Source organism: Sorghum bicolor, chromosome 3 (assembly GCF_000003195.3).
Source record: "Sorghum bicolor cultivar BTx623 chromosome 3, Sorghum_bicolor_NCBIv3, whole genome shotgun sequence".
NCBI classification, from domain to species: domain Eukaryota; kingdom Viridiplantae; phylum Streptophyta; class Magnoliopsida; order Poales; family Poaceae; genus Sorghum; species Sorghum bicolor.
The window spans coordinates 17,275,889-17,303,852 of NC_012872.2; the positions used below are offsets into that span (position 1 = coordinate 17,275,889).

At 40.4% G+C, this 27,964-nt stretch overlaps 2 protein-coding genes across 2 annotated transcripts; both read left to right on the top strand.

Moving 5' to 3' along the window:
• LOC8075317 (protein disulfide isomerase-like 2-2) lies at positions 13,480 to 16,760 on the top strand. The gene is made up of 11 exons (XM_002455549.2): positions 13,480 to 13,742; positions 14,324 to 14,408; positions 14,609 to 14,706; positions 14,792 to 14,847; positions 15,058 to 15,175; positions 15,282 to 15,309; positions 15,429 to 15,520; positions 15,711 to 15,867; positions 15,946 to 16,070; positions 16,189 to 16,288; positions 16,396 to 16,760. The coding sequence occupies exons 1-11, from the start codon at positions 13,564 to 13,566 to the stop codon at positions 16,462 to 16,464; spliced, it is 1,107 nt and encodes a 368-aa protein (XP_002455594.1). The 5' UTR covers positions 13,480 to 13,563; the 3' UTR covers positions 16,465 to 16,760.
• LOC8086330 (ribosome biogenesis protein BOP1 homolog) lies at positions 18,124 to 26,780 on the top strand. The gene is made up of 17 exons (XM_002455550.2): positions 18,124 to 18,340; positions 18,436 to 18,534; positions 18,645 to 18,799; positions 20,481 to 20,598; positions 21,038 to 21,139; positions 22,179 to 22,338; positions 22,437 to 22,545; positions 22,621 to 22,723; positions 22,816 to 22,966; positions 24,025 to 24,157; positions 24,238 to 24,344; positions 24,430 to 24,500; positions 24,586 to 24,646; positions 24,837 to 25,064; positions 25,194 to 25,278; positions 25,826 to 26,004; positions 26,352 to 26,780. Exons 1-17 carry the CDS (start codon positions 18,242 to 18,244, stop codon positions 26,435 to 26,437), a joined length of 2,046 nt encoding a protein of 681 aa, XP_002455595.1. The 5' UTR covers positions 18,124 to 18,241; the 3' UTR covers positions 26,438 to 26,780.

Below are 27,964 nucleotides of genomic sequence, written 5' to 3' on the forward strand. Positions count from 1 at the left end.
TTTTGGAGGTGGTCGCGGGCTGCAGAAGGGATCCACGTGCGGGTTTCTCCTTCCTCTTCGTCTAAGGCCAAGGTACCGGGTCTTTGCGCCCGATCTGCCAATGTCCTTTATTTTGGGTCGAATCCTTGCACGTGCTTGTAGTTCTTTATCTCTCCGAGGTCTACGAATGCCTGTCTTGCAAGTTGCATGGATGGATTCGTCGGAATAGGTCCACATGGTGTTCGCGGCTCTGGACTGGAACTTCCGGTTCATGCACCGGAACTTCCGGTGGGTCATGGACAACATGCGCTCCCATTTCCTCGTATCTATCTGTTGCTGTCTTTCCTTATCTCAGTCTCGTTCCTATCTTATGTCTTTTGCAGCATGTCAGATCGCCGTGCGAATCCCTCTCGCTCTGCTCGTCCCCGTCCCCAGAGTTTGGGGGATGGAGAGGAGGTTCATGCTCGTGGTGCTCGCGCTCGACGTACCACCAACCCTCCGTCCTCTCGCGCACCGGCATCGGCTGGTGACGGGCCTCGCTCCTGTCCAGATCGGTCCACCTCTGCATGTCCTCCTCCTCTCCATTGCACTGTGGTCCGTGACTCTGTTGCTCCGGGTCAGATTGAGGTTGAAGTCCGGGCTATCAATCCGGAGGTTGTTCGCAACTCTCCGGTGCGTATTGGACAGTTCACCATGAACCGAGTTCTTCAGCGTCCTCAGAACCGCTGTCCTCGTCTTCATGGCCCCAGCACTCCGGGTGACTGCATTCCAAGGTGTCCTATTGATTACAAAGTCCAATCTTCTGATGTGAAGCGCATGCGGCAAGACAACCCTTTTGCTTGGTCTAAGTTTGAGGGTGTTGATGATAGGTTCTGGTCTCAGTTTCATAATGATTATTATTCATCTGTCTGCATGAAGACGGGCATTCGAGGTCTCACTACTCCTATCATTATGCACAAGGCATCCACTTTGCTTTCTCTTCAGAGTCACAATCATCCTGAAATAGATGCCCTCATCCAGCGCCTTGAGGACTGGTGCATCTTGCCTCTTATGACTTTCAAGCATGATTGGAATTCTGAGATCCTTTGCCAGTTCTGGGCTACATTATACATTGATGAAGAGCACAAGGTCCTGCATTGGATGACAGAGGGTCTTCATTACCGCTGTGATTATCGTCAATTTTCTCGCCTTCTTGGTTTCAACAGGGATGATCGTGCAGCACCCAGTCTCTATGATCGATATCCCGATGGTGCAGGGAAGGATGATTTTGTTGAGGCAGCTCTCTATATTGATCCAACCAAAGCAAATGGCAAGATAGATGGTTTGAAGCCCTACTTCTATGTGCTTAACAACTTGCTCAGGGCCACTATTGATCCCAAGATAGGTGATGCTACTACTGTGCAGAATCATGCTCCCACCATTCTTGTCTGTTTTGGGCTTGGAAAAAGGTTTAGTGTCACCGATCTTATGTGGCGTCACATTCAGGAAGTTTCCCTCACTTCCAGTCAATCTTTTCCTTATGCTCCATATCTCATGTATATCATTGAGCAATTCACTGGTTTTGGTTTTCACCATGATGTCTCTCATCCGGATTGGAATGTGAAAAGGTTGCAAGCCAAAGCTAGCCAAGGGAAAGAGCCTGCAACTGATGTTGGTGGCAGTGACCATGAGCCACCTGCTGATGATGCGCCCCATGTTCCTTCGATGGATCCTCCTCCTAGTGCCTCCGGTGGTCGTGGTCGTGGTCGTGGCAATGCCACTCGCCATGCCCTATAGCGCTTCATGTCATATTTTTGCTACTGTCAGGCAAAGCAGGACAGACGCATGAGGCGCCTTGAGGAGAAGGCTGGTCTTCCTCCTGCTTCTCCTCTTCGCCCCTTTCAGGATCCCTATCAGGAGTTTGAGCAGCCGGATTTTCAACAGTCAGGTGGCTTTGATCCTTCTTATGGAACTAATCTCCCTGCTGGTTACACCATGGAGGATACCGAGGCTGGTTTCTCTTATCAGGATATCTTCAGTGGTGCTGATCACATCACAAGGACTTCCACCTCTCGGGCAGGCCAGTCTACCTCTGCTGATCCTTTTGGCAAAGCTTCCCTTGTCGACTATGGCGACGATGATGATGACGATGACGATGCCGAGTAGTTCGCTGGTGTTTTCTCCCGCGCCTACCCTTTTTGGCACTTGCTGCCAAAGGGGGAGTGTTAGGCTTATCCCTGCTGTAGTAAGTTAGTTGTTGGTGTCCGTCTTAAAATTTTCTAAGTGGTGAACCGTTTGTGTGTCAAGAACTACGTTTGTGTGATGGTTGATTGTAAGCTAAACACTTTTATTTCTGTTTATATATTGCTTGTGTTAGCTTATTTGGATCCTTGTTGATGCAATGTTGTTTTAGAATGGTTATTGTGAGCTCTTGAGCCCTTGCATAATCATTCAAATTCTTCTTCCACTCTTTGTGATATATCCTGTCATACGCATCACGGTTATTTCTTGTCACTTACACACTCTTTTAGGCACCCCACGGATTGCAAAATTTAGGAGGAGCTTGATCTTATTGTATGCCATCTTGATATTAATCAAGATTTGAAATTCCAAATCCAATGCATACATTAAGGGGGAGCTCAACCTAAATTTTTGGAATTCAAAAGCTCCTCTTCTTTAAATCTTTTGTAAGCCTAAGTTGGTTGTCATCAATTACCAAAAAGGGGGAGTTTGTAAGTGCATTCACCCCCGGTGTGGGTTTTGATAATTAATGACAATCAAATTGGGAACTAACCTGTCTATCAAGTGTAATCTACAGGTGTTAGTTCATTGATGGAATCAAACAAACACATTTGGTGAATCACAGCACCCCCAAAATTTCTTCTTTTGAGCGACGTTTCAACTCAAGAAGCTATCTAGTTTTATTTCTTGTTTGAGTTTTAGGAAACGCCGCACTATCAAGAGGGACATGAAACTGGTTGGCAAAGTGGGGATAAAAGTGCTCTCGTTGCTGGTGTCTTCCTTCGCGAAGTTAGCACACCGGAAGTTCCGGTCATCCAGACCGGAAGTTCCGTTAGCTGCCGGGTGACCGTCTCGCGTTTCAGCCTTCACTTTCGGTGGCTCACCGGAAGTCCCGGTACGGATCGGAAGTTCCGGTCCAGGACCGGAAGTCCCCGCAGGAGAGTTTCTGCGGACCGTCTCGCGTTTCAGCCTTCACTTCCGGTGGCTCACCGGAAGTTCCGGTTCAGGACCAGAAGTCCGCGCTGTAAGTTTTCTGCGGAGCGTCTCGTGTTTCGTTTTTCACTTCCGGTCAGTGAGCGGAAGTTCCGGTGTGCCTGTGCTGGCACTCTCCGTTAGTCTTGAGTGAACCGGAAGTTCCGGTGCCTTCCTCTATATATATCCTTATCTCCTTTCTAACCGTTGGGTGAACAAGAACAACTCTCTAGCTGAGCCTTCCATCTTGTTTAAGCAGTAACTCACCTACTCTCTCTCCCCCTGTGTCTCAGAATCTCAATCCAGACTGTTTGAGCTAGGGAAGTGAGATTAGAGAGTGGGAGCATAGATCTACGACTTGAGCACTTGGTTTCCCCTTCTTGCAGGCCGGCTAGGCGTTCTTCGGGACAGCCCGTGTTGACTTACTTGTGAGGGCACTCCGAAGCGTTTGTAACTACTCTCTACTCTTAGTGGATATCTTAAGTTAACCTGTGTGGTTGCTTGAGAGAGGAGACCTTCGTGGTCAGACCTTAGTGGTCACCTCAACAACGAGGACGTAGGAACTCCTTAGTGGAGATTGCCGAACCTCAGATTAAATCTCTTGTCTTTCTGTGGCGGTGGCTTCGACCACCCTCTTGTCTTGTGAGCTGTTGTTTTTTCTTTTCTCCTCTTACTTCACAGGGTGATACTCTTGGATCCGCAACTAGGAGTAAAAAGGGAGTCGGTGAAGTTCAACACCAACTTCAACAATCTCCAGGAGTGTGTGGTGATACTAGATCTGAACTTCTCCTTGCCTTCTCTCAGTTTTTGCAGTAACTTTAGGTAACCGGAAGCTCAGGAAGTCTGCACCGGAAGTTCTGGTCAAGCCGACCGGAACTTCCGATCCAGACTACCGGAACTTCCAGTCTGGTTACTAACTTTTGCAAGTTCAAGTTTGTGAGTTTCAGATTCCTTCAAAAGGCCTATTCACCCCCCTCTAGGCCAATTAGGTCCTTTCAATTGGTATCAGAGCGAGGTTCCTCGTTCATACGCTTAACCGCGTGAGGAGTAACATTGGCCAAGATGGATCCAAAACTCAACAACAAATAGTTGAGCAAATCACAGCACAGATCACAGCATCCTTGCAGCTGCAGCAGAAAGAGCAAATGAAGAAAATGCAAGAAGAACTAGACAAGATGAAGGAACTCTTAGGTAAAAAGAATCATGAGTCAGACAGTGAAGGTGGAGATGAAGATGCTAGCAAGGTGTCAAAGTCGTACCACAAGACTGGGTTTGATTATAGCAGCTCAAGCAAGAATTCAACATTGCCCATGATCAACCCTGGAAAGCCACCTCCATTTGATGGTATAAGGTACACCGATTGGACTCATAGAATGAAATTACATCTCATTGCTGCAAGATGCTGGGAAGTAGTGGACATTGGAGTAAATCCACCACAAAATTCAAGTGGAGGGCCACGTAGTTAGGGCGACACGCCGAACTCGGCCACGTAGTTAGGGCGACACGCCGAACTCGGCTGGAGGGCCTTGTTTAATTGTAAAAAATTTTGCAAAACGTGAACAATTACTTTTGTTTGTATTTAATAAATATTGTTTAATTATAAATTAATTAGATTTAAAAGATTCGTTTTGTAAATTATATGCAAATTATATAATTAGTTGTCTTTTTTATCTATATTTAATATTTCATATATATGCCTAAAATTTAATATGATGGAGGGCCCATCAACCGGATGCGGCTGCAGCTGTGCGCCAGGCGGCAGTGGGCACAGGCGTCAGAGACGTTGGCGATGACTTCGAGGCACGACACCGCTACGGCAACGGGTGTCGCCATTGACAGTCACGAGCGGAGCGGTCGGCAGGGCCATCTAGATGGCATTTGGGCCTAAGTTCAATTCTAAAATTTTTGTAAAATATAGATGGTAGTATTTTTGTTTGTATTTTTGATAAATATTATAATTGTCTAATTATAAACTAACTAAATTTAAAAGATTTATCTCATAAATTACAGATAAATTGTACAATTAGTTATTTTTTAATTTATATTTAATGTTTCATACATGTGCCGTAAGATTCGATGTGATGGAAAATCTAAAAAATTTTACAAAACTTTTTGAAAACTAAACAAGGTGACTTCCTCGGTTGTTGTTGGAGCTCAGGCAGGGCATGAACTAACCCATCGATCCGTTGACGCTGACACTGTACTCAGACGCTATGTATGATCGTGACATCACAGAAGACTTGATGTTAGAGGAGTTCGCATCCTCGCTTATCAGTAGTCGGATCATTGCATATCCTTCCCTTGAGCGCCTGTTGTCACCTTCGATGCCCCTAGCTATAGGATGAGGCCCTGGCAGTGGCGGCTCCACAGCTAGAGGACGAGAACCCAACGGTGGTCTTTTGTGAGATGCAGACACCTTCCCGTACTCTATTAAGTGGGTTGTGGACTTGCCGAAAACACGTATAGATCTCAGTCACCCACTAGGCTTAGGACCAGTCGACCTCATGGTAGATGCTGGCCCTCCTAGTTCACCACCGGTAGATACCACCGGACTGTGGACAATGATGACTCTGCCAAACGCTGCCTCGATAGTTTTCATCAATGAAGTGACTCATAAGTGGAACTCTCCGCTGATTTGTGAGACTCCCAAGCAACCTCCTCCTAAGTGGTGTTGTCATGGCGAGCAAGCGGTTGGCAGCTCAGAGCCTCTCCCGAGTATTAGCTTTCAAACGAGGTGAGGTGTTGATCATGCACCGTATGGGTTATTCCAAGGGTCACAAGCGCCATCCACGGCCGAGGTGTAGGCCTTTGACAAGCTCTTCGACGACAACCTGACTGCATCTAATGCCCAAGCGTTGGACACGCTTCTGGCTGTTGAAAAGGGCTCATCCAGGCAGCCACGAAGATGTAAGGTCACCTCCTAGGTCACAAAGCTATGTCGGTATTAGGCCTTGTTTAGTTCCGGAACGAAAACAATTCGTGACACTGTAGCACTTTCGTTTGTTTGTGATAATTATTGTTCAACTATGGACTAAGAGCAACTCCAGCAGGGCCCCTACTTGAGCCCCTATAGCTAAATATGGGTGCCCAGGCAAAAAATAGCACTCCAGCAGGGCCCCTACTAGAGCCCCCAATTTGGGGTGGGCACCCAAATCTTCCCTGCAGCCCCCATTCCTGTTGGTCCAACAGCCCAGCCCCCATCCTGCGTGGTGTGGCAATTACCTCATCACACCGAACAAGCGCAGCTTCGCCCATCTCCCTCCAACGCTAATTTTCACTACCGCGCTCCCTCCCTCCACCTCCGACCTCCACCGTTGGGCTTCGCCGCCATCCCTTCCGGTGAGAGTGGTCTCTCCTCGATGAGCGGGAGCAGCCCCAGCCATGGTTATCGCGAGCGTCGAGCCTCCCCTTCTTGTGTCCATGCGGTAGCGAAATGTTTGACCCAATGACGAGTGGGTCCCACATGTCATTGTCTGCCAGTTTGGATTTGAGGGCCTTCATTTAGGTGGAGTTGCTCTAACTAGGCTCAAAAGATTCGTCTCGTCAATTTCGACCAAACTGTGCAATTAGTTTTTATTTTCGTTTATATTTAGTATTTCATGCATGCGTTTAAAGATTCGATGTGACGGGAAATCTTGAAAAATTTTGCGTTTTTGGGTGGAAGTAAACAAGGCCTTAGTTATTTTCTTTATCTAATATCTAAACAAGAGGTCTTTTATTAGGATGTTTCAGCTTCGGTTGTGTTAGGTCGCCTTCTTTTAACACTCCATAGAAGCGTGTTGTATATTTGTTTAAACTCTTATACTTAATACAATAATAGACAAAGCTGAAAAGTGGAGAACATACCTGGAAAGGTCAATTAGCTGACGAGATAGCAGTAGCAAACAAGTGGCCTGACGCCAAACATGCAAATCGATCCACTAGTCCTGTGCGGCTTCTTTCCCGGCACGAAGTGACACAAGCTCGGCGACCGGTCGAAGGGACAAGCGCTAAGGGCCTCGACCTAAAAACCAAAAAGTTTTTAAGATTCTCCGTCACATCGAATCTTGTGGCACATTTATAAAACATTAAATATAGACGAAAATAAAAATTAATTACACAGTTTAGCTGTAAATCATGAGACGAATCTTTTGATCCTAGTTAGTCCATGATTGGATAATATTTGTCACGAACAAACGAAAGTGCTACAGCGTTTCAGTTTTTGAAACTAAACAAGTCCTAAGGTTAACTTTCGATCGTACTCGTACATGTACATGCACTGCACGCACGTCGCCCGTCGCACGGCACGTCGTCTGCCATTGCTCTCCGGGCTCCGGCCGGCTGGTTCGGCATTTGCTTGTTAGCGCATGCATGTCCTCGGTGTGAATCACCGTCCCATTCCCAATGCTGCATTGCCATTTCGCACACAAATACTTTAAAAGTCTGGTTTAGTTGGTAAAATTTTTTAAGATTCTCGTTACATTAAATTTTTGGTCGCATACTTAGAACATTATATATAGACGAAAATAAAAACTAATTGCACAGTTTACTTGTAATTGGTGAGATAATTCTTTTGAGCTTAGTTACTCCGTGATTGGATAATGTTTGTTAAATAAAAACAAAAGTATAACAGTAGCAAAAAAAACTAATTTTTTTACGAAATTTGATGATCTGCCTCCGCGGACAGGGGATGGCCCACATATTGGAGAGTGGAAGAAGAGAGCGAATTTGTCTCGGCGATGACTGCCTGCCGCTGCCGAATGCGTGTAGAAATGCCAGACGGTGTGGAAAAGCTATTCATGATGTGTGGACGAAAGCGTCGGTCCGGTAGCGCCTGTCTGACTTTTGCCTGCCAACCTGCTCGGCTGCGTGCATCGACGACCATGGACCAGAGATGATTTTCAGATGTTCACGTGATGTACCACTACTCGATCGAAATATAGGCCTTCTTCGTTTTCCAAAAAATTTTGCAAAATTTTTCAGATTCTCCGTCACATCGAATTTTTAGATACATGTATAGAGTATTAAATATAGACAAAAATAAAAACTAATTGTACAGTTTGGTCGGAATTGACGAGACGAATCTTTTTAGCCTAGTTAGTCTATGAGTGGACAATATTTGTCATATACAAACAAAAGAGCTACTGTAGCAATTTTGCAAAAAATTTCCAAAGTAAACAAGGCCATAGGCTTCGCAAAAAATTCCAAGATTCCCCGTCACATCGAATCTTTGGTCGTATGCATAGAGCTTTAAATATAGATAAAAATAAAAACTAATTGCACAGTTTACCTGTAATTTGTGAGATGAATCTTTTGAGCCTAGTTACTCCATGATTGGACAATGTTTGTCAAATAAAAACGAAAGTGCTACAGTAGCCAAAAATACAAATTTTTGCCAACTAAACAAGGCCATAGGACTAGAGGAGCAGTTTATAGTATTTGCTGGCCAAACACAAACACCGTGCACGTACGTAGATACGTACATACTACATAGGCATTCTGCAGATAAACTGATGGTGTTCACGATCATGGCGCCAACTCATCACCTCACCTCTGAAAAGCCGCGAAAGTATGTGGCCTTTCTGTCAACCTCAGGGAGGCCACTTCCTTGCACGCATGTCTGTCACTGAATCTTTATATGTAGTTTGCGATACGAATCTTTTAAGTCTAGTTAATTTATAATTAGATAATACTGTCATATTGAATCTTGTGTTACATACATAAAACATTAAATATAGATACATGTATGGAGCACTAAATATAGATAAAAAATAACTAATTACACAGTTTATCTGTAATTTGCGATACGAATCTTTTAAGCCTAGTTAATCTATAATTAGATAATATTTATCAAATACAAACGAAAATGGTACTATTTATATTTTATAAAATCTTTTGGAAGTAAACAAGACCATAGGCAGGGCAGGGCACACACATGAAGCACGCAATACAACTCGAGTGCTGAAATTTATGAGGCCTTCGCTATTCAACCTCTGCAGCAGCTGCACTAGTGCACTGCATCGTCCGAAAGCAACCGCTATGCTCCCTCCATTCCATGGTTTTACGCGTCAACTGCTTTTGAGACGCCTCATCTCCTTCAGTCCTTCTACTTCACCTGTGTCTGGCCGGCCAAAATAAAGTCCACAGCTTCGTCTTTTCACGCTTTGCAAGAACAAAGCTTTAAGCTCGCTCCCCCTTCCCCTCCTCTCCTCTTCTCACTCCCCAAGGGGCCCTGACCAAGCAAGCTCTCTCAATCTTTCTCTGCTTCCGGTGCCTCTGTGGCTCTGTCTGAGGCGGTTCATGGCGTCGGCGGCACTAATGCCCACCTGATGATCCACACCTCATTGGCGTGTATGGCATTGGCAAGAGCATGGCATCACCGGAAACTTGTGTGCGCCGTTCTCGTCATCTTCGCCCTGCAGATCCCGTTGCTGCTCAGTTCTTGTTCCGCACACGCCATCATCGTCGTCGACCCTCCGGCGGCCGCGGCCAGGCGGCGTCCTCTACCCGTGCGCACGGTGCAGGCGGCGCAGTCCGTGGAGGTGAAGGAGACGGTGGTGCCGCATCCACGGAGCATGGAGAGAACAGCAAGCAGCAGCAGCAGCTCGGCGGCATTCATGAACGCAGTCAGCAAGCATCAGGTGCCGAGCGGAGCCAACCCGGACTCCAACTAGCTGTGGCCGTGGATTGATTCATTTGGCTGCCGGAGAGCTGCGAGCGAGAGTGATGTATCTATCCCTTCCCTTCATCCCTTGTATGCTTTTGTGCAAATGTATGCTTTATTATTATATTAGTCTGTTCTGTTGTTCATAACAAATTCATCCTTTGTAGTTTCATTTCAGGATAATTTCTATGACCCATCAAAGTTAAACTATCTAAAGTTTAACTAACTTCAACATATATATGACTTCAATTAGATATACTACAAAAATATGTTTCGACCGATCTAAACAATATATTTAGCATGATAAATATTAGGCCCCATTTGGTTTCCTACGATAAAGTTTAATTTCGGTCCATCGAATGTTTGATACATGAATAAAGTATTAAATATAGACTATTTTCGAAACTAAAAACACAGTTAGAGACTAATTTACGAGACGAATATTTTAAGCCTAGTTAGTCCAAGATTAGACACTAATTTTTCAAATAAAATAAAAATGCTACAGTGGGGGTTAAACTTTAACACGCCCAACCAAACAACATTTAGGCCATTTTCAGTGGGAGTTTTATAATCCAATTGCACAAGAGTTTCATCCCTATGAAACTCTTTGTACTCTCATGAGACTAATATCATTTCTTTCTTCATTAATACGGTGCCACATCAACATATTTAATGTTCATGAAACTCTATTGAAACCTCAATGGAGTTTCATTCACATTAAATATGTTAGTGTAGCGCTGTATTAATGAAGAGAGATGATAGTAGTTTTATGGGAGTAGAGAGAGTTTTATCCCCATGAAACTCTTCTACACTATTTCTAAAATATGAATGTATTCAAAATTGGACCATGAAACCCACACCGAGGATGGCCTTATTATCTTTATCCCAACTTATAAGACGTTTAACTTTTTAACCATAAGTTTGACCACTCATCTTATTCAAAAAAAATTATATAAATATAGTCAAATTTAAGTTATTCTTGAAGAACTTTTATTAATAAACCAAGTCATGACAAAAGAATTGATATTTTGCACAAAATTTTGAATAAGACGAGTAGTTAAACTTGGTGTCAAAAAAATCAAACTTCTTATAATTTGGGATGGATTGACTAGTATTTTTTTATATGAATTTAATCAAATTTAATAAACTTTAACATAAAACTGTTCTAGAAATGGTGGTAAAAGTAATAACCAATTTTGCTAGCCTACAAGGGAAAATATAATTTTTGTGATAATTTTTTTTAAAAAATGTCAGCGAAAGTGATAATCACGATGTTACTAATAGAAAGAGAGACAAAACAAAAATATATAGGTTAGTTAGCCTAACTTTTTATGACAATACTAAAAAATCCTAACTTTTAATAGGCCATGTCACCTAAACTCCCAAAATAAATGCGCATCTCATTTTCCAACAAGTCTAACTTTTTAAGTTTGACTGATGAAAATAATATCAATATTTTCATCTCCAAATAAACGTATTATGAAAGTATGGTTGTCAATCTAACGATACTAGTTACACATCATAAATATGATGATTTCTTACACACCATCCATTCTAAATTATAAGAAGATTTGGATTTTCTAGATTTATAACTTTTGTCCTGTAGCTAGATATATATTATGTCTAGATATATAGTAAAAGCTATGAATGTAGAAATGCTAAAACATCTATAGAGAAAGTATATATTTAATCAAACTTAAAAATATTTAACTCTTCAAAAACAAGACATGAACTTATTTTGGGAGAGAGAGAAAGTAAACCTTATGGACGGTTAACTAGTGTCCAGAGAGTCGAAATTTATAAGAATCAAACTGTCATATGGTGCATAAAAATTTCAATAGGCCTTGTTTAGAAAAGCCTCCGTTTAGAAAAGGAAAAAGTCTACATAACTCCCCAAACTATCTAGGATGGACTACTTAACCCCTCGAACTATTAAACCGGATATTTTACCCCTGAACTTTCAAAATCGGTCAAATAACCCCCTCGAGTGGTTTTGGAGGGTGGTTTTGTCTTTTTCTTTTTTATTTATTTTCGCGGAATCTTTGAAAAATCATAAAAAATCATAAAATGAAAATTTTAATGTTGTTGGACTTCTGATGAGTTGATCTACACAGTGAATATATAATATGGTATACTTTAGTACATAATTTTTGCCGTACCTTTAAATCTATGTTTTTCTGTAATTAATTTGAATAATTCATATATGCAGTTCCTGTGGTCCAATTGTGGTAAAATATTTATGGTGGGCTCATTATTATATGCTTGAATTATGGTAAAAATTTCATACTCATTGGATCACGTATATCTTAGTTACAGATAAATCATAGATTTAACAAGAATAAAGCTAAATAAATTGATAACTAAGTTATACGTGATCCACTAGGTACGAAACTTTTACCATAGTTCAAGCATACAATAATGAGCTCACCATAAAAATTTCACCACAATTGGATCATAGGAACTGCATATATGAATTATTCGATATAATTATAGAAAAACATAGATTTAAAGCTACAACAAAAACTTTATACTAAAGTATACCATATTATATATTCACTGTGTAGATCTACTCATCAGAAGTCCAACAAAATTGAAATTTTCATTTTATGATTTTTCTATAATTTATTATGATTTTTCAAAGATTTAGCAGAAATAAATAAAAAAGAAAAAGACAAAACCACCATCCAAAACCACTCTAGGGGGTTATTTGACCGGTTTTGAAAGTTCAGGAGGTAGAATATTCGGTTTTATAGTTCGAGGGGTGAAGTAGTCCACTTTTAATAGTTTGGGGGTTATGTAGACTTCTTCCGTTTAGAAAAGCTCCAATCTCAAGGGCAAAGGGATGAGAGACCCCTTGAGCTCCAACCAAACACCAAAGGTGTAGCTCCTCTTAATAAGCAACATAGGCCTTTCTTAGTTTCTAAAAAAATTTGTAAATTTTGTTTTCAGATTTCTCGTCACATCGAATCTTGTAGCACATACATAGAACATTAAATATAGACAAAAATAATAATTAATTGCACAATTTGCCTGTAATTTGCGAGACGAATCTTTTGAGCCTAGTTAGCCTATGATTGGACAATATTTGTCAAATACAAACGAAAGTGCTACGGTGTCCATTTTGCAAAAAAGATTTTGAAACTAAACAAGACCATAACCTCATTTTAGTTTGGCAAAATTCTATAAAAAAGCGATTACGGTGATTCTAAGGGCGTATTTAGGGCTGCTTTGCTCTACGTTTTCTAGGTACGCTCTATGTTTTTAGTCAAACAGTTTTAGCTCACGTACTCAATTTGAAGAAAAATGGTAGAGTTATGAGAACACCTAAAAAGATACTTCACAAACTTCACCGTAGAACAGCTTCACAAGAAAGTGCATTTTATGAAGCAGAGTTCGTAAAGCAGTTCCAAACACCTTTTAATTTGCAATAGCACCTTCTCGTTTAGTAATTGCGAATCACAATTTGGTAAGTTATTTGCTAACAAAAAAAAGGTAACATTTTATAAAAAAATTTTTGGGATTAAATCCACGCCGTTGAAGAGCTGCACGACGCAGATCTAGCTTATACGGCAGTACGGCACTCTACCTAAAACGAGGTAAATTTGCATGTATTTCTGATTTATTTTATTTATATATATGGAGGATTATTTCTGGTTTATATAAAATGACACAAGTGGGGGCGAAGTAGCAGGAGACTTCCCTTCGTCTGTTTCGCCAAAACCTCCGGGTGCCTTCCCAGAGACCCAGCCATGGCGATCTCCCAGATCTCACGCGGAACCCTGTCCATCCTCCTCCTCCTGGCCGCCGCCTTCGCTGCTGCCCCGGCTGCGCTCGCGGACGGCGACGACGTGGTGGCCCTCACCGAGTCCACGTTCGAGAAGGAGGTCGGACAGGACCGCGGCGCCCTCGTCGAGTTCTACGCCCCCTGGTTCGACCTCGCTCCTTTGTTTTCCACCACGCTGGATTGTAGTTCGGTCGATCGTACGGGAATACGGGACCGGATCTGTGGACTGTGGTTGGGGTTACTGGTACAGCACCCGGGATTTGGATATTTGCGGACATGGATGAGGCGGTAGTTCTCGAGTTGTTCCAATTGTGGTCAGAAATCGTGGTTTTCCTGTAAATTTTCTCAATCGTTTGTGGGATCCGCTAGAAGCAAGACTGTTATGGATGGATATTGAACTCACGTAGTAAATTGATCGTTTTATAGGCTTGGCAGACTGGCGCCATATGCACTTGAATTGTCTTAATAATATTTGGCCGTTTGTCTCCTGCGTGTAAAAATGTTGTAGATCACAGATCTTCATCTTCTAGTGGGTGGGCTTGGCTATACAAAATAAGTTCTCTCGTTTCATCGTTTGACCATGCATTTTTAACCTGCGCAGTTTTATCTTCTGCAATACCCAATTCAGTAACATACAATTGTACTCGGAATTTATTATTTCTGTGTATCAGCAGGTCAACCTTTCGTAAAATCTGATTTGTCATCTGCTTGATTTGTTTGTTTAGGTGTGGTCACTGCAAGAAGCTTGCTCCTGAGTATGAAAGGCTGGGTGCAAGTTTTAAGAAAGCTAAATCTGTCTTGATTGCTAAGGTATATCTATCGTACACTTGAAGGATTAAATTGCTTCTCTCCCTTATGAATCTCTCAGCATTCCTCAGATATTCTCTGTCCTTTTATGCCACTATGGCCGATAAGAAAATTACCGGCACTTGGCTCATGCCTTCTGCACTTTTTGTGGTTTGATAAAATCACAGGTTTCACTTATCTTAAACTCTGGTTTCTCATTTTAGATTGATTGTGATGAGCACAAGAGTTTGTGCAGTAAGTATGGAGTTTCCGGGTATCCAACAATCCAATGGTTCCCAAAAGGATCCTTGGAGCCCAAAAAGTGAGGGTGCATGACTCTAAATGTTTCCATGTCCTTTGTTTACCAAGTTCTGTAAGTTATGACAGAAATTCCTTTGACAATTTAGGTATGAAGGACAACGCACTGCAGAAGCCCTTGCTGAATTTGTTAATACTGAAGGAGGTGGGAATTTAATTTGTTCTCTGAATACTTTGAATTTATTGTTTTACCAAACAGCTTCACTTTTTGATATTCAATATGCTCATTGTATAGAAGAACGTCACAGACTACATTTCAAGTTTTCACAAATAATTAACAAAGTTATGCATTACCAAAGTAATCATATTTCTCAATTAATCAATGTCTAAATTCGTTGGATTCTGGATTTTTCAGGCACAAATGTAAAGCTGGCAACCATTCCTTCAAGTGTTGTGGTTCTGACCCCGGAGACCTTTGACTCAATTGTCCTTGATGAAGCCAAAGATGTCCTTGTTGAGTTCTATGCTCCATGGTATGTTACTGGGTTTTGTTAAGTACTTTACCATTATCTTTTGTGCCATCAATCTGTTATGTTTGCTCAGCGAATCTAATTGATTATGTTCTTGTCTTATGTACAGGTGTGGTCACTGCAAGAGTCTTGCACCGGTTAGTACATGGTTCTTGTTTGAGTTGGTGACACATTCTATTGTGGTTTTACTCTTGTAATCACCCTTAGCAATCTTCATCATTTCTGATATATCTAATCATAATCTTTATTGTTTCAGACATATGAGAAGGTGGCTTCTGTTTTCAAGTTAGATGAAGGAGTTGTTATTGCTAACCTTGATGCTGACAAATACAGGGATTTGGCTGAGAAGTATGTTCTGTGTCTTACATTCACATATGCTTTATCTGCATCTGTTTTCCTATTTGTGTTACCTAGCACTGGGGCATGATCTTGTTTCCCTGTGAATACTAGTCACTAGTATTTTATATGCAACAAATAATACCTTATTACTTCTGACTTGTTCTCTACGCAATATACTGTACTTGTGACACCACTTTAGGTATGGAGTTACTGGATTTCCTACATTGAAGTTTTTCCCAAAGGGAAACAAAGCTGGTGAAGATTATGATGGCGGTAGGGACTTGGGTGACTTTGTCAAGTTCATTAATGAGAAGAGTGGTACCAGCCGTGACACAAAGGGTCAACTAACCTCAGAGGTTGGTTACATATGCACAATACTGCATTAATTTGTGAATTCAGGCAAAATGCTAACTCGGACTCTATTATTTTGTTAGGCTGGCCGCATAGCAAGTCTGGATGTCCTGGCTAAGGAGTTCCTTGGTGCTTCCAGTGACAAGCGAAAGGAAGTCCTTTCCAGTATGGAGGAGGAGGCAGCTAAGCTCAGTGGTCCTTCTGCGAGGTAAACTCTTGCCTCAGTTATTAGTCTATTTGCTCGAGTTATTTAATGATCTCAATTAATGTTGTAAGAATGTTATTAGTTAAGTGAGTTGAATTTTCCTTGTGGCATAATAAATCAGGCATGGGAAGGTCTATGTAAACATCGCAAAGAAGATTCTAGAGAAAGGCAATGAGTATACTAAGAAGGAAACCGAGAGGCTTGATCGCATGTTGGAGAAGGTGGGAAATGATTACCTCTCAAGATGTCTCATCAAACATTCTGTTTTGAGACAACTCACCCTACAGATTTGGTTACTCATAGTCATATCTCTTTTTCCTTGTTGCAGTCCATCAACCCCTCGAAGGCCGATGAGTTTATCATCAAGAAGAATGTTCTCTCGACTTTCTCATCCTAAGGCATCTGCTAGCTCCATTTTCACGTTTCAGATATAGGTGACAAAACTGCAAGATTAGAAGTGTGATAATGAGTTAAGTGGCGGTAGAACTAATTTTGGGGTTTTCCCTCGAGGACATGTGATACTTGTACTTCTTGCAAATTGCAGTTCTTTTCCGCCCTTGTGCTTATGGATTTATTCCGTAGCACCATAGTTTATTTTTGGTTCGACATAGAGAACATTGTGACTACAGAACTGAGTTTTACTGTCCAATAACACTGTTCACTTGATGGGGCTTATGCGAATCTGTTCTGATACGTGCTTTGGGAACATACATGTTCCCGCGCCTGCCTACCCACAGATAATTTTCCAAACATTTTGAAGCATCTGCTTGGTTGTGTGGCGGCTCACTTGACAGATGAGATGGACGAGTGTTTGATTTGAGGAATTAAACCATTATAAATGAGAGGAAGAGTGCTTGGTTTGAGGAATGATTTGAGGAACTAAACTATTCTAGATGAGAGGTGGTGTATTATGAGTCTATTTCTTAATGTTGTGTTTGGTTTATGGAGTTACTCCATGCTTCATAACATGATGCATCATGAGTTTATCCCATGAATTTTGGTAGAACTAATTCATTTTTCATGCATATACTAATTATTAGCTTATGAGGAATGATGTGATGATGAATCAACTTATTCCATTCTACAAAACTAAATAAAAAAGTGAGAAGTGAAAAGAGGATGGATCACATCATTCTTTAAACCAAGCATACTCTAAATTTGGTGGAATGACTCCACTGGTTACACTAGTGCTACTAATTACTTTTTGTTATGTATATCTGGACATAGTTTATATGAAAAATTATCTTTGTGAGTTTTAGTTTTTTTTTTGAAAACATTTTTAGTTTGCCTTGAGCTTGCAACTTAGTCTGATCTATCCTCCTTTAATGTGGCACCATGCCAAGAAAATTACTATCAAAATTTTATAAGATAAAAAACAAATATTTTTAAAAGTTAAGGGGAGTCAGAAGAACCGATTTTATAGATGAGATTGATAAATCGAACAAAGGCAAAAGTTGAGGGCAGGGCCGGAGAAGGCCCTTATCATGGGCTTGGAAACTATTTGCTCTTTGCCTCCCCCCACGTGATTTTGCTTGTCCATCCCGGTTAGCAACGGGACAGTTCGTCTGACGTCTGGCTAATCGACTGCACTCGGCAGTCATTTGATCTGTGCCGTTCTCTTAGCATCCAAGCGCCCAGCTCGTTCTGCTCGCACCTGGTGATAGAAGATATTCAATGCAAACTGCAATTTTGGTGCAATTATGAAACCCCTTTGTAAAACCATACTTAGCAGTTTTCAAAAATTTAAAACTATACACACTAATAACAAGTTTCAAATTTATTATGCAAATGAAATTTGTTATTTTCATATTTTTTTTTGCAATATTAGTTTGAATCTTAAATTTTGTGAAAATGTATATCTACAGATGCACTATTGGTGTGTACAGTTTTAAATTTTGTTGAGAACTCCTAATATGATTTTAATGGAATTTTTATACATTACACTGAATATTTTATTTACGCTGAATATTTTGCCGTGACAGAAACACCAGTCCAGCAGCCCATCTAAGGCCCACGAGCGAGGTCTGTACACCGTGCAAGAGCACGCGACGCTGATGTCTTCTCGGCGAGTTCCCCTGCCGTGTTAAAACCCTAGCCCCCGCCTCTACCTCCGCCGCGCTCTTTCCTCTCACACGCAGCCGCACGCCACCGCGCGAAGCCTTCCAGCCCCGAAAATGGGCCACAGCGACGGAGAGCATGTGCACGAGGGCGACGACCTCTCCGCCGACGACTCTTCGTGGAGCGACGGCGTCTGGTCCGAGGACGGCGATGAGGTGGGAGAGGTTCTTTTTATGCCTTTGCCCTGATTTTTGCGGGCTTTCTATTTATGAGTAACTTTTGTGTTTTGTGGGTTTTGCGTTGTGCGCAGGAGTCGTTGTCGTTCGAGGACAGCGGCGAGGGCTCCGGCTCCGACGGTGAGTCCGACGAGGCTGCGGCGGCGGAAGAGAGCGACTCTTCGGAGGATGAGGTGAAACATTTGCGTTCTTGGTGTTTGCGTTGCTTAAACTACTGATTTGCGGATTCTTTTGTTGTTCCGTATTTGATGTTAAAGTGAGCTAAATTTCGTGTTGTTTGCAGGTGGCGCCAAGGAATACCGTGGGAGACGTGCCTTTGGAGTGGTACAAGGACGAGGAACACATTGGGTATGACATTGATGGGAGGAAGATCAAGAAACGTGATAGGGAGGGGCGCATTGAAGCCTACCTCAGGAATGCAGATGATGCCAAGAATTGGTAAGACTTGAACTTGCTCTGTTGCAGTCACTTCTAATGCTTGGGTAGACGAACGATTAAGCTTTGAGAATGCCTCATAGTGATGACAGGTACTTATAATGCCATATATTTGTAATATGATATTTGGGATCATTTGCTCCGGCTGTATCCCTACAGAAATTTTGTAAGCTGGAAAACAACACCAGCATATTATAAAAATGTTGTCCTGAAGCTTATCAAGTTCACATTGGCAGCTGATGTCCAATTTACACTTCTTTGGGGTGTTGCTGAGCTATTTTTTCCCTTGTATTTTTGGCATGTTAGTGTTAACAATTTGTAGCTAAACTTGTGTTTTTGGAGACTGCAGAGTTAAAACATCTCTAAGCAGTAATTGGAGATGAGTGTTTTCATGGCACGAGTTTCCATCATTAAAGAGTGTTTTTAAAATCTGATTTCAGTAAATTAATTGTAATTGTTGGGATAATATCTTGTGTCAGTTTCATCTGGGCTTGGTAGATATGCTGACATCTATCATAGATTCTGTTATTGATTTATCATCCTACCCAACAATGGCCTGTATCAATTTTCATCTTTAATCCTTGTTTACACCCTGGACCAATTACAGTGGTTTGTGTGACCAACATGTTTAAATGCTGGGATTAGACCTGGATTATGACATGTACAGTAACTAGGAGTATACCACGCGTGTTGCCGCAGGATTTTCTTAAAAATAAATCTGTGATATATATAAGACACACACACACAATAGATGAATATGTAATGAAACAAATAGTGTATGTAAATGACTTGTATGTTAATAGATTAAAGATTTAAAGTACTTCACATGATAGAGATGATATGGATTTTTTTATAATTAATAAGGGATGACATAGACTTGGTGGGGAATGATGTGGACACCTTGCATGAAGAGATATAACATTTAGTGGGATGACTTAGTGGGATATGATGTGGACACCTTCCATGAAGAGAGAAATCATCTAGTGGGGTTTATCTTTATAAGAGTATGTGATAAGTTAGTAGCAAACAAATACTTAACAGCCAAAACGTAAGCAGCTCTAGGTTGATCATTTTGAGTGAAGCGAGGATGAAAGTCAAAGAGTTGCTAAATATTTGTAGGCTCATCTTGCTTGGGGATTGAGCCTTAGTATTTTATTAGATCCTAGTGCGTCATGCATTGGCACATCGTGCTTATATTTTGATTGTATTTGATCATCTTTTTGGTTATTACCACTAAGACCATTTACCTTAAAATTTTAAATTTATCCTAATATGAAAAATCGAGCTTTCAATTTCTGTCAAGTGGCGTCGTCACCTGACATTTCTGTACTCTCTTACAACAGGACATTGTTTGTGTGGTTCAGTTTAGCTGCATGGCATTTCAGTACATTTATAGTTTTTCTAAGAACATGGATTAAACAAGTTATTGACAGTCACTTTGATTCAATGCTTCAGGCTGTACTCATCATAGATCTTTCTTCTCTGAGAACCATGTGATTATTCAGATATGGAAAATTTGGATCTCCCTGTGCCAGTTAGGAGATGGCCAGATGCATCTGATTGTTTACCTTCTGCAATTTCTTTATCCTTACACCTAGTACCATTTAGTTGTTTGCATTTGGTATTAATTTTCTTGCTCATTTAACTTAATCTTATAATTTATTTTCTTCATCACCAAATGCAGGAGAAAGATCTATGATGAGTATAATGACGAGGAAGTTCAGATTACAAAGGATGAGGCTAAGATAATTAGTAGATTGTTAAAGGGAAAGACTCCACATACCAATGTTGATCCATATCCAGTATGTACTACAATCCTTATCTATATATTACTCAAGGTGCAAGTTTAGATGTTAAGTAAATGATCATCCAACAGCCTGGCATTATATTCGTGGATGACTGGACACTTGCATGAGTTGTTTTGTTAAAACTATCATACTAGATCTCCTTCTATCGTTAGTCGCGTTGTACTGTGTAATTCGCACAAAAAAGTACAATTTGTAATGGTTGCTTATTTCCTGCTGACATGTGGCCTGTTTACAACTTAGTTTCGCTGATAATAACCGATTGACTTGTACATGATATATACTTATATAGTTTTGAATTTGTTATGCATGGTGCCAATGAATGCTATCCAGATTCATGCAAATGGATTGCTCTTTTACAGTTAAATGATTTACTTTTGTTTCTCCATATGTTTATAGTGCACAGATGTGGCATACTGATTAACTTTTATTCTAGGATTATGTTGATTGGTTTGAATATGAGGATAAAGGTCATCCACTTTCTAGTGCCCCTGAGCCAAAGAGGCGATTTGTACCTTCAAAGTGGGAGCAGAAGAAGGTATATCATCCATCTCATCTCTCTCTCTTCTTTAGACCATTCTCTTTATTTGGTTTCAATTTTTTTCAAGGGGGGACTGCTTGGATCATGAATATCTTATTACTGAATTCTTCTGAGGTCTCTATACTGATTCATTTAAATAATTTATCCCATTGAGCAGTGTTATGCAATGATCTCATGAATAGTCATGAGTTAAATGTCCAATTTATTTTTATGATGATTAGCTATCTCTGACTTTTTTTCTTTTTTCTAATTTCAGCATACTGCTTCATTTCATGTTGTAATTAGAATGTTTCGAAATCTGGGACCAAGCTGATAAAATAAAAGGCACTTAAGCAATGGCTTGACATTTTGTAGTGGTGTTGTCCTGCCGCTCTTTGTCTTGGTAATCACCTGCATAGGCAGTGCAAGTCTATTAATAGCCTAGAATTACATTTAGAGATCATTTTAAAGAATGTAGTCACATGTCATCACACATTTCTTGAAGATATTTGGTTGCCTAGGCAGTGTGCTGGTGTCTACTAGGCATGAGAGACGACTCATGAAATAGACAGTTGGGGAGGGTGGAACTAGATTGTTTCATTGTTTATCGCTTCATTGTAACCTGTAAGCATATCTTCTAATCTTAATGATTGTAACTAATTTATTTAGAGTTAAACTTGATTGTTTTGGGAATTTGGGCAGTTGTGTCACAGTACTTTTTACTGGTTCAATCCCTCTGCATGACCCATACACCAGCCCACCTAGGGCCTCTTATCATACCAGATGTTCGGGAAGTAGCAGGTGACTTAGTTATGCAGTCACAAGTTGTCTCAGTTATGCATTCACTAGTGAATTTGGGAGCTTACATAACTTACTGTTATTCTGTTGCGGTGCTTCGTTTTTTTCTGAACAGGACAAAATCTTGTATTTGCATCCTGCATATTGGTGTCAGTAATCACAGGGCTTGTTTTGGATCTTCTCTCTTAAACTGCTCTGTGATTGTACTGCGTCTTAAGTTATTTGAATTACCCCTTGATGTCATGCATTCTGGTGGCAGGTTGTTAAGCTTGTAAGAGCCATTCGTAATGGATGGATAAAGTTTGACAAGCCCAAGGAGGAACGTAACTTGTATCTATTATGGGGAGATGAAGCTGATACAGCAGACAATAAGCGGCATGGCTTGAGCTACATTCCTCCTCCTAAACCTAAGTTACCAGGTATGTTGACATTCCTTTTTCTGCATTAATTGGAACATGTTTTCACTTAATGCTCATATGCTATATAATTTTCTATTGATTCTTCATGGTGTATCCAGGTCATGAAGAGTCATATAATCCTTCCATTGAATACATTCCTACACAAGAGGAAATAGATTCTTACCAGCTTATGTATGAGGAGGATCGCCCAAAGTTCATTCCAAAACGGTACTATCTTCTTTTTTATTGTCCATTGTCTTATATTGTCTATCATTTTGACCTTTGAGTTGTGCGCTTCACCAGATTTGAGTCCCTTCGAAGTGTACCTGCATATGAGAAGGCACTGAGGGAAGGTTTTGATCGGTGTCTAGATCTTTATCTATGCCCTAGAACCCGCAAAAAGCGTGTAAGTTGAGCCCCTATGTTATTTTTATGCCATTTATTGCTTTAAAAGACAATATTTGTCTCTAATTTGTGCCAATCATTTGACAATGCCAGATAAATATTGATCCCGAGTCACTCAAGCCCAAGTTACCAAGTAAAAAGGATTTGAGGCCATACCCGAAAACTTGTTACCTTGAGTTCAAGGGCCATACGAGTCCTGTGAAATCCATTTCGGTTGAAATTTCAGGGCAGTGGCTTGCATCTGGTATGCACCATTGTTATTTATTTTCTGCATTTATCTGAATATACATGCACAGAACGTTTTGATACTCAAATGGGGTTATTAACTAATTCAATGAGAACTGTAATGTTGTACTCACATCATCTTTTCTCCATACACTGTAATTTATGGCTTAAAATAGTAGCACTAACTATATCTCGGTTATTTATTTTGCAAAAGTAATTTATATTTTGGTCAGCTTGGATTGTAAGACATAATCTGCAGCTAAACCTTTCTTGCTCTGTTAGTGATCATAGGCAGGCAATAGGTCAGCTCTTGGTCATATAGGAGTATGGCAATAGGCCGCTCTAGTACAGTAGTTGGTAGAACCATACATCAGCCATACTTGGTAGGAGGATGATGTATGCAGTGTACTAGGAGTAGTTGGGGCTGTACTCAGCCATGCCTTGTGTACCTTATAGTTGGTACAAGGCTTGTATATATACACCATGTATGCAATGAAGGAAAGGCAGTTCAAGTGCCACATATTTTCCTGGGTTCAAGTTTCAGCCAAGACTGAAACTGTGTGAGTGTGTGTGTGCCTGAGCTCGGCTCATCTTCTACCTTGGGTCAGGGGAGAGGAAGAGGGAAGGTGAGCAGGGTCTGCTTACCTGGTGCTTGTGTGCAGGTGCCAACATGGATTGTAGAGAAATGCAGAGCTCATTTTAGTTGCATATAGAAGTGCGGTAATATTACATGTCTTGATCCACATGGGAATGGAGGCAAAGAGTATCATAATCTAATTACTAAGCAAAACCTGTGGTCAAGATATTTCTTAATCAAGTCATATAGTTCTCATATGGGTTATAAACTGGATAGTATGATATGTGAAAAGTAGTAAACCAGAATTGCTTTTTAAAAATAGTTGCAGCTGGCCAGCTGCTAAGTTGATCTTAAACTGGGGGCTTTGTTTTAGTACACATGGAATATTGGTAACCTGCATTATATAAGGTTAACTGACTTGAGCAGGTTTCTCCACTTTAGAAGATCATTTCATAAAAATGAGTGTGACAATGTTAAGTTACAATGACTCCTTTCTGAAGGTTCTTGTGATGGTACAATTCGTGTCTGGGAGGTTGAAACTGGTCGCTGTCTTAAAGTTTGGAACGTTGGAGGTGATGTCCGTCATATTGCCTGGAATCCTTCACCTGACAGGCCTATTCTTGCTGCTGTCGTGTAAGCCCTTTTGCTATTCTAGTGTATGTTTCCTTTATGTAAGCTTTATGTATTCTTCTCATTCATTTTATTTGGTCCAGTGGACATGACCTGCTACTTATTAATGCTGAGGTGGGGAGTGAAGAAATGCAAATGAGGGTAAAAGATCTGCTCAAGATTGATGAAATGGCTCCTCAAGATGATACTGGTGTGTTGAATTGATAGCTATTCAATGTTTCCAGTGTTCTACTGCCGCCTTTTTCAGTCTTCTAAATACTATTACTATTTAACAGATGACAAGAAACCAGCTGTGAGGTGGATGAAGCATGAAAAACTTGATGGGATCACCTTGATTCATCAAAAGGTCTGGTATTCATATTTTAACTTATTTTTTTACTCTTTGAACTTAATAACTTGTTTTCTTTGCTTACCAGTTTATTCTTGTTTAGGCTGTGTCAAATGTGGAGTGGCATTACAAGGGAGATTACTTCACCACAGTTGTGCCAACTGATATCCTTTATGAATCATATCTTGTTGATTCTGTTTTATTTCCATCTGTTCTGGTTTCCTTTTTCTTTTCAAGTGTGGCACCTCTCCACTTGTAGGTATATTCACATTCATGGTCACATTGAATATTCAGGACCAACTATACCATAGTTTTGATTTCCCCATTCGATTGCACACCTTAATTCCAATGTACGCGATACAAGAGCTGTATTGTTGCATCAGCTCACCAAAAAGCACTCGCACCATCCTTTCCGTAAATTGCCAGGCCTTCCTGTTGCTGCAACATTCCATCCAAGTCAGAAGATGTTCTTTGTTGCTACTAAGAAATTTGTTCAGGTTTATGATCTCCAAAAAGCACAGTTGGTAAAGAAGCTGGAGTCAGGTCTCCGCGAGATTTCCTCCATCTCGATCCATCCTGGTGGTAGGTCACAAGTCAGCTTGTTGCGAATTTTGAAATCTTCTAGCGAGTTGCTTCAAATTGATTGCATCTATTGGTAGCAAAATTATCAATATTGGTGGTGTAAGTATTGTGATTATGTTTCTTTTGTAGGTGATAATGTTATTGTCGGAAGCAAAGATGGAAAATTGTGCTGGTTTGATACTGATCTATCTACCAGACCATACAAGACTCTAAAGTATGGTTCTTCTCTTATTTCAATCCCTTTTTGAAATAAAAAAGGACAAGTAATTTTTCAAGATCTTCATATTGCATGTCCAAGGTTACCATTATAGGCACTGTTAAATTATCTGCATGTTATATGAAAAATCCTACTAGTATAGATGCTGGAAGTCTGCTCCCCCGGAGACATAATGGAAATCACTATTAAGATGCAACTTGGTTTTCATGTGTTCCACTATTTTTAAATATATTTAGATTGCTCATGGTCTAATGTTCCACTCTCTTAATTTCTTCTGACTACTTATTTTTAGGACTTTATGCCAACTTAATATTTTGATAAACGTGTTGCAATATTTGTAAAACATGGGCCATATGTTTTGCTGCCTGGTTGGTGTGGTTACTGCTTGCACTTTTACAATTGTCATCCACATCTACTATTTGTCCACTGCCTCATGATGGCCAAATTAATCTCAAAATTCCCACATTTATCTGCCAGTCTTGTCTTTGATTCTTGCTGTTTTTTTCCATTTTGAAATACCAATAACATATTTGCTAAATTTCAGGATCCATTCTAAGGATATTACCAGAGTTACCTTTCACCGAAAGCACCCTCTTTTTGCCTCAGCCTCCGAGGATTGTACTGCCTATGTATGTCATGGAATGGTCTATTCTGATCTTAACCAGAACCCACTTATTGTACCATTGGAAATTCTTCGTGGCCATTCTAGTTCAGATGGAAGAGGTATGCATGTCACTGCTTCAATGATTTTTACACTGGTCTTAAACCCAACAATGAGGATACTACATTATGTATAGTTCTGCTTTGATGGGAAACTAGTACATACACAGTTAAAATAGTTTTATTTCTTGCTAGATTTACCATGTTCATTGGATCGGTTGATCATAGTTTTTCTTGGAGATGCATTGCTGTGAGGTTAAAGATGATAATCATGACATTGCAGACTAGGACTTGCTTTTTATTCTTTGCAATAAAAATATTATAGGTTTCTTATTTATACTTGATACAGGCATATTATGTTGCTCCCCAGATATTTCAAGGCAATATTTAATCACTTTTTGGGTTTGCAGGGGTTTTGGACTGCAAGTTCCATCCTAAACAACCATGGTTGTTCACTGCTGGTGCTGACTCTGTGATTAGACTATACTGCGACTGAGCATTCTTGCAAGGATTCATGATTTTGACAGGCAATATGATGTGTAGCGCCTGTCCTTGGGCCTCAGTATGGTGATGATTGCTATATTCTGGTATGAAGTCCCCCAACTGAATCTTGGGCACTGTGGCAGTTGGATTGATGCTCATGTGTAATGCCATCAGGCTCGTAGCAGTTTTGATTCAATTGAGTGGTGGATCTTATGTTATGCGGTTATGGCTGCTCTGAAAAGGAACATTCAAACAGCGGGCACGGTGTTTCAGAGCCCGAGCACCTGTAGCTATAACAGGAATATGAAAACAACACTTTGAACTGTCCCAAAATCAATGTTAGTGGTTTGCCAGCATTTGAAAATTTTCAAATCTGTGTCTTCAACTGTTCCAGAAGCTAATGAGGTGCGGTCACACAGCCACACTGGCCTTAGGGTAGGTGGTTATGTTCTTCTATTATGTGACTAGCAGGTGTAAAACTTGAGATGATTATTGGTAACATTGTAATGTCGCCGATCATGTACCATGAATCTTGTAATACAAAAATACTGTTCGCCAAGCTCTTCCAAGGCTGAGATCCCCAGCCGTTCATCGCATGGTACTAGTTCAAGGATCGAATGGTCAAGAGGGCTGGGGGATTGGGCTCTAAAACTTCAATGTAATAATCTTAGCCAATGTAAATTAAAACTCTTCAGCACCTTGGCTCCTAAGTAGCGATGAAAACGGATCGGATACGGACGGTTATCACCGATATCATATTTGTTTTTATATTTCTGGTCGGATTCGAATACGGATAATATCAATCATATCGAATAAGATATAATTGGATGTCGATATCATAAATATACGATTTAAGTATTCGGATACGAATACGGTATCGGATGTTGGATATTCAGACTCGGATACGGACAGATTTGAACCTCTCTAAACAAATTCGGTCTCGAATACGGTCGGAAAATATCCGTACCGTTTTCATCCCTACTCCTAAGAGCATCTCCAAGAGTGCCTCATATTTCTTCATCTATATTTTTTTAAAAAAAAGGAAAAAAATCATTTCTAGGAGTTTCTCATATCTTTACCTTGTCTTTCCATACTTGGTAAATCACCGGCACCTATATGCAAATATACGAGTAGAAGGAGGTGGGAAAGAAAAAGAGAGGTGGGAAAAAAAGAGAGGAAAGATATGGTTTTAGGTAAGAAAGAAAAGCGCAAAAGAAAGATCTAGTAAAAAGGTTTAAATGCACATAAACAATAGCGGAAGGGCTTAAATGCATACAGAAACAATTCTATGATTCTTGGTGCAAAAGTATTGAGAAAAAAACTTTTAGAATAAAAATATAGGAAATTCTTGGATATGACTTTTTTTCCTCATACTAATTTGAAAGTTGATAAACACTATGAGGAACCTCTTGGATATGACCTTTTTTTTTCTCCCCATACTAATTCGAGAGTTGATAAATACTATGAGGAACTCTTGGAGATGCTCTAAGTTGTACAAAAGCAATCTATTCAGTTCTTAAGGCTAACATACTAGGTGAGG

Coding starts and splice junctions, on each gene's coding strand:
- LOC8075317 (XM_002455549.2), top strand. CDS start 13,564: ATGGCGATCTCCCAGATCTCACGCGGAACCCTGTCCATCCTCCTCCTC. Junction 13,743..14,323: donor GTCGAGTTCTACGCCCCCTG/GTTCGACCTCGC, acceptor TTGTTTGTTTAG/GTGTGGTCACTGCAAGAAGC. Junction 14,707..14,791: donor GGATCCTTGGAGCCCAAAAA/GTGAGGGTGCAT, acceptor TTGACAATTTAG/GTATGAAGGACAACGCACTG.
- LOC8086330 (XM_002455550.2), top strand. CDS start 18,242: ATGGGCCACAGCGACGGAGAGCATGTGCACGAGGGCGACGACCTCTCC. Junction 22,339..22,436: donor TCCTAAACCTAAGTTACCAG/GTATGTTGACAT, acceptor TGGTGTATCCAG/GTCATGAAGAGTCATATAAT. Junction 24,501..24,585: donor TCACCTTGATTCATCAAAAG/GTCTGGTATTCA, acceptor ATTCTTGTTTAG/GCTGTGTCAAATGTGGAGTG.